Here is a 4,491-nt window from a genome sequence, read left to right as displayed (position 1 = left end):
ACGGAGATATCTATCGGGACCTGTAAACAAACACGAAGATATCTATCGGGACCTGTAAACAAACACGAAGATATCTATCGGGACCTGTAAACAAGTACGGAGATATCTATCGGAACCTGTAAACAAACAGATATATCTATCGGAACCTGTAATCAAACACGGAGACATCTATCGGAACCTGTCAACAAGCACGGAGACATCTATCGGAACCTGTAAACAAACACGGAGACATCTATCGGAACTTGTAAACAAACATAGATATATCTATCGGAACCTTTAATCAAACACGGAGACATCTATCGGAACCTGTACACAAACAGGGAGATATCTATCGGAACCTGTAAACAAACAGGGAGACATCTATCGGGACCTGTAAACAAACAGGGAGACATCTATCGGGACCTGTAAACAAACAGGGAGACATCTATCGGGACCTGTAAACAAACAGGGAGATATCTATAGGGATCTGTAAACAAACATGGAGATATCTATCGGGACTTTTAAATAAACATAGAGATATCTATCGGGACCTGCAAACAAACATGGAGATATTTATCGGGACCTGTAAACAAAAAGGGAGATATCTATCGGGACCTTTAAACAAACATGGAGATATCTATTGGCAACTGTAAAACCTAGAAAAGAAATCGTGTTTATTGTGAAAAGGATCAGCATTTGAATAAATTATAGAATATACAAAATCTCATGACATGCAGCCTGGTATAGTAATTTATTTTATAATGAACAAAATCAATGTAACCAAGAAATCAGGCAAACTAATGAAATGCAATTTCATAAGCATATATAACAGCGTTCACACATAAATACAAATAAGGAAAGATAGTTATAATTATCAAAATGTATCGCTGGATTTGATGTAATGATGCACTTGTCTAAAAATGGTTGTGTTAGTTGAGTATTACCAAACAAAAGTAATTTTAAATCAAATTAACATGCAAGGCATTCACATTTTGGAGGATGTGTCTTCTGTTGTTAAAAAGGAAGCAATCACAAAATAAGTGAAAGGCATTGTCTCAGTCGGTTAGTGTGAAAGTGCAGCAGCCTGAAGTTGAGGGTTCGAATCCAGGTCTAACCAGGCGGTGTTCCTTTACACGAATAACACTGTTGTTGATTCGTTTATTTCATCTTTCATGAGAAAGTACTACACTTGGCATCGAGAATTGTAACGTTACAACTGAAATGACGTCACCTGAGTGAATATTAACCTGTTGTTTCTAAAATTAGCAACAACGAGTTAATATCACATGTGACTGACCTCTTTGTGTTAATGATCCAACCTATGAGATAGTAGTGAAAACGTGTGTCATCTACTAAATATATAAACGTCATATATTATTCTCATACATTTGGAAGACCGAAAGTATAATTTTGATAGTATTTATGAAAGTATTGTTTTGCCAGATTATGAAGAGGTGACTGCCATATAGATTAAATGACTGTCAAAGCATCTCAAGGGAATAGGATATTTACACGGGACTTTAAATGGGTATGGGAGATTTAAATGAGAATTACAGAGAAGGTGTAGCGGGGTGGTTTTACAAATAACCAAGAGTTCTTTGAGATTTATGTTTATTCCATTTCCACAGCACAGATATAACATGGTTCAATATCCTAGTGTATAGGTAGATACATATACATTACACTCTGTAAACAAACACAAAAGACTACATTTAGCACAACGAATCACAAGTACACTACATATACTACAGGGACATAACTCTTACAAACTAATTACTGTACTGCCTACTAATTCATACCGTTACAATTACACAGCATACATGGCAATTACTTTACAATAATTTTACAATTATTGTTTCTCAATTATATATCATTACAAATAGTTACATAGTAATCTAATGACCAATTAATCCAAAAGAAATAAGAAAGAAAATGATAAACCTAACTTTAACAACTAAAGTTAGAATATAACTTTCATGGAAATATAAATTACTTAAAATGTACATATCACGCACCTGTGTATGGCACAGAGCCAGGAATTAGGAAACCGATGCCATCAAACGAGCGAATCACTTAGTACTGAATTATTCGATCTATAAATAAAATAAAACCATTCTCTTAAAAATGGTAAATGTCAATATACAGATATATATACTTTAGTAAACATTATTGTTCTTCCTAGTGTAATAATAGTCATGAGGATTCAAACATGAAATACACTAAATATAAGAAATACATATTACTTGGTCAATTCTTTAAACCTCCCATAATTATAAATAAATTCCATTTAACAATTATTTAGAAACTACCAATATATTTAAATTAACTAGAACCCTAGCCAAATTAACTTTAACTGTGAAGAAATTATTAATATTAGATAATAGAGAAAACTTACTGTCAAAAGATGTATGTGTCGGTGTCCAAATCAACATGTCTGCTCTCTTACAAAATCTTTCACAAAACTGACACAATGAAATCCCGCCAAAAGTGACCAATATAAGACTGACCAATAGAAACAGAAATCTATACAAAATATCTGACCAATGAAAATAGACTATAAACAATAACATACTGGACCTTACATAACCACTCCATAGGATACTATACAGGTAAAGACAGGTAGACATCACAGGTAAGGATCACACCACAGGACATGTACGTCATAATATCAACACATATAAATAACATACTGGGCACAACATAGAATATAACACAGAGTATTTAATTAATATAAAATACAATAAAATATGACTCTGCTACATTCTCCCCTCCTGCGAAAAATGTCGTCCTCGACTAGGAGATATACTGAAGCAGTAACAATTAGCAAATCATGTGATATCAATTATACAATAGATGGGCATATATATAGACTTGGTTAAAATATAAATCAAATCTTTAGTACAAATCCGAAAGTAACAGTCCAAAATATGGAACAATGTCTAGATGATCTTGCCCGACAAAATACTAAGAAAAGTAGCCACAATTTTTCCATCTTGCTCCTCCAGAGTTCCTCTGTCAATCAACTCTGTTAGGAACTTTGCCCTTAATTTCCAATCAGGATCCTGCTGTTGCTGCTGCTGCTTCTGCTGCTGCTGCATCATAGAAAAGTCTCCTTTCCGCATCCATACAGGTTTCACTCTATTCCTTTGCGACCCTCGGGGTGCAACAGGTGATTCCTGTGTGATGTGTGGAGTGTCCTCTGGTGTGGCTAACTCTTCCTCCAGTTGCTGCGGCTCCAATTTCTCAGGCTCATCTTCAGAGACCCTGCTGGTAGTAGGTCCGGAGTCGATGTCGGATTGGACATCAGCCCCTACTATCAGCACTTCCCCCTCCTCTGAAGATGACGAGGTTGACCCTTCATCACATGAAGGTCCATGCCTGAGTCTGGATCTCAACTTCCTTGGAGTCGGTTTTGGTTTCCTGGGAGTCGGGATTGGTTGCCTTTGCCTGGTATCTATACATCCAATAGGCAGAAGGAGGTTTCTGTGCAATGTCCTAATCCGTCCTTCTCCGTTCTCCTTCCTAACTGTATAGGCTGGTATGTCTGCATTAGGCTGTCCAGTAACAATATATGGGTCCTCCTCCCACTTGTTGGTTAGTTTATGTTTTCCCTCAAAGGCAAGTATCTTAACTAACACCCTGTCACCAATGTTTAACACGGCCTCCCTGACACGGCTATCATAGTGTTTCTTCTGTCTGTTCTTAGCCTGTGCAGAGTGTTTGGCTGCTAGATCATAAGCATACAACAGTCGTTGCCTCAAATCATCAACATATTTTGGCATAGAGCTCATGTTTGGTCCTGTTTCAATCCCAAAGGCAAGATCCACTGGTAAACGAGGATTCCGTCCAAACATGAGAAAATATGGGCTTTGTCCTGTTGACTCTTGACAGGTGCAGTTATATGCATGAACCATACTGGTGACATGAGCTTTCCAGTTCTGTTTCTGGTCTGATGAAAGTGTTCCCAACATTCCAAGTAAAGTTCTGTTGAAACGCTCACAGAGTCCATTCCCGATCGGATGATATGGAGTTGTATGTGATTTCTCCACTCCGGTGATTTTACATAGCTCCTTCATTAGGTTACTCTCAAAGTTTGGTCCCTGGTCAGAATGGATCCTGTGAGGTAATCCGTAGTGTACAACGAAATGGTTAAAGAAAACTTCTGCAGTTGTTCGAGCTGTCATGTTTTTAGTTGGTACAGCAACGGCATATCTCGTAAAATGATCTGTCATAACGAGGATGTTTTCAATGCCACCTTTAGAGGTCTCCAACGAGAGAAAGTCCATGCAAACAAGCTCTAATGGTTGATGCGTGTTGATCGACACAAGGGGTGTACAAATCCTAGCTGGTGTCTTCCTAAGTAAACATCTAGCACAATTCTTTACCCACTCGTCAACATCCTTAGTCATACCAATCCAATAAAATCTCTCCCGAACCAAGGATAAAGTCCTGTCGCGTCCTTGATGGCCAAAGTCATCATGCAACATGGTGAGTACAGTAGAGATCCTGGAC

At 37.6% G+C, this 4,491-nt stretch overlaps 1 protein-coding gene across 2 annotated transcripts; it reads right to left on the bottom strand.

Annotated features, from left to right (window-relative positions):
- Positions 1-1,556: 1,556 nt before the first annotated feature.
- Positions 1,557-3,983, bottom strand: LOC110445231. Of its 2 annotated transcripts, XM_021489734.1 has the most exons (3): positions 2,375-3,983; positions 1,995-2,072; positions 1,557-1,665 (listed from the first exon to the last, which is right to left on the bottom strand). In XM_021489734.1, exon 1 carries the CDS (start codon positions 3,948-3,950, stop codon positions 2,919-2,921), a length of 1,032 nt encoding a protein of 343 aa, XP_021345409.1. In that variant the 5' UTR covers positions 3,951-3,983; the 3' UTR covers positions 1,557-1,665; positions 1,995-2,072; positions 2,375-2,918. The 2 variants fall into 2 exon arrangements, with proteins under 2 accessions (XP_021345409.1, XP_021345408.1); XM_021489733.1 differs by having other exon boundaries at positions 1,582-2,072.
- Positions 3,984-4,491: the final 508 nt, after the last annotated feature.

This window comes from Mizuhopecten yessoensis, unplaced genomic scaffold (genome assembly GCF_002113885.1).
Source record: "Mizuhopecten yessoensis strain PY_sf001 unplaced genomic scaffold, ASM211388v2 scaffold2125, whole genome shotgun sequence".
Classification (NCBI taxonomy): Eukaryota; Metazoa; Mollusca; class Bivalvia; order Pectinida; family Pectinidae; genus Mizuhopecten; species Mizuhopecten yessoensis.
Note: the sequence above shows the minus strand (reverse complement) of the source record. Positions and strands in the feature narration are given on the sequence as shown.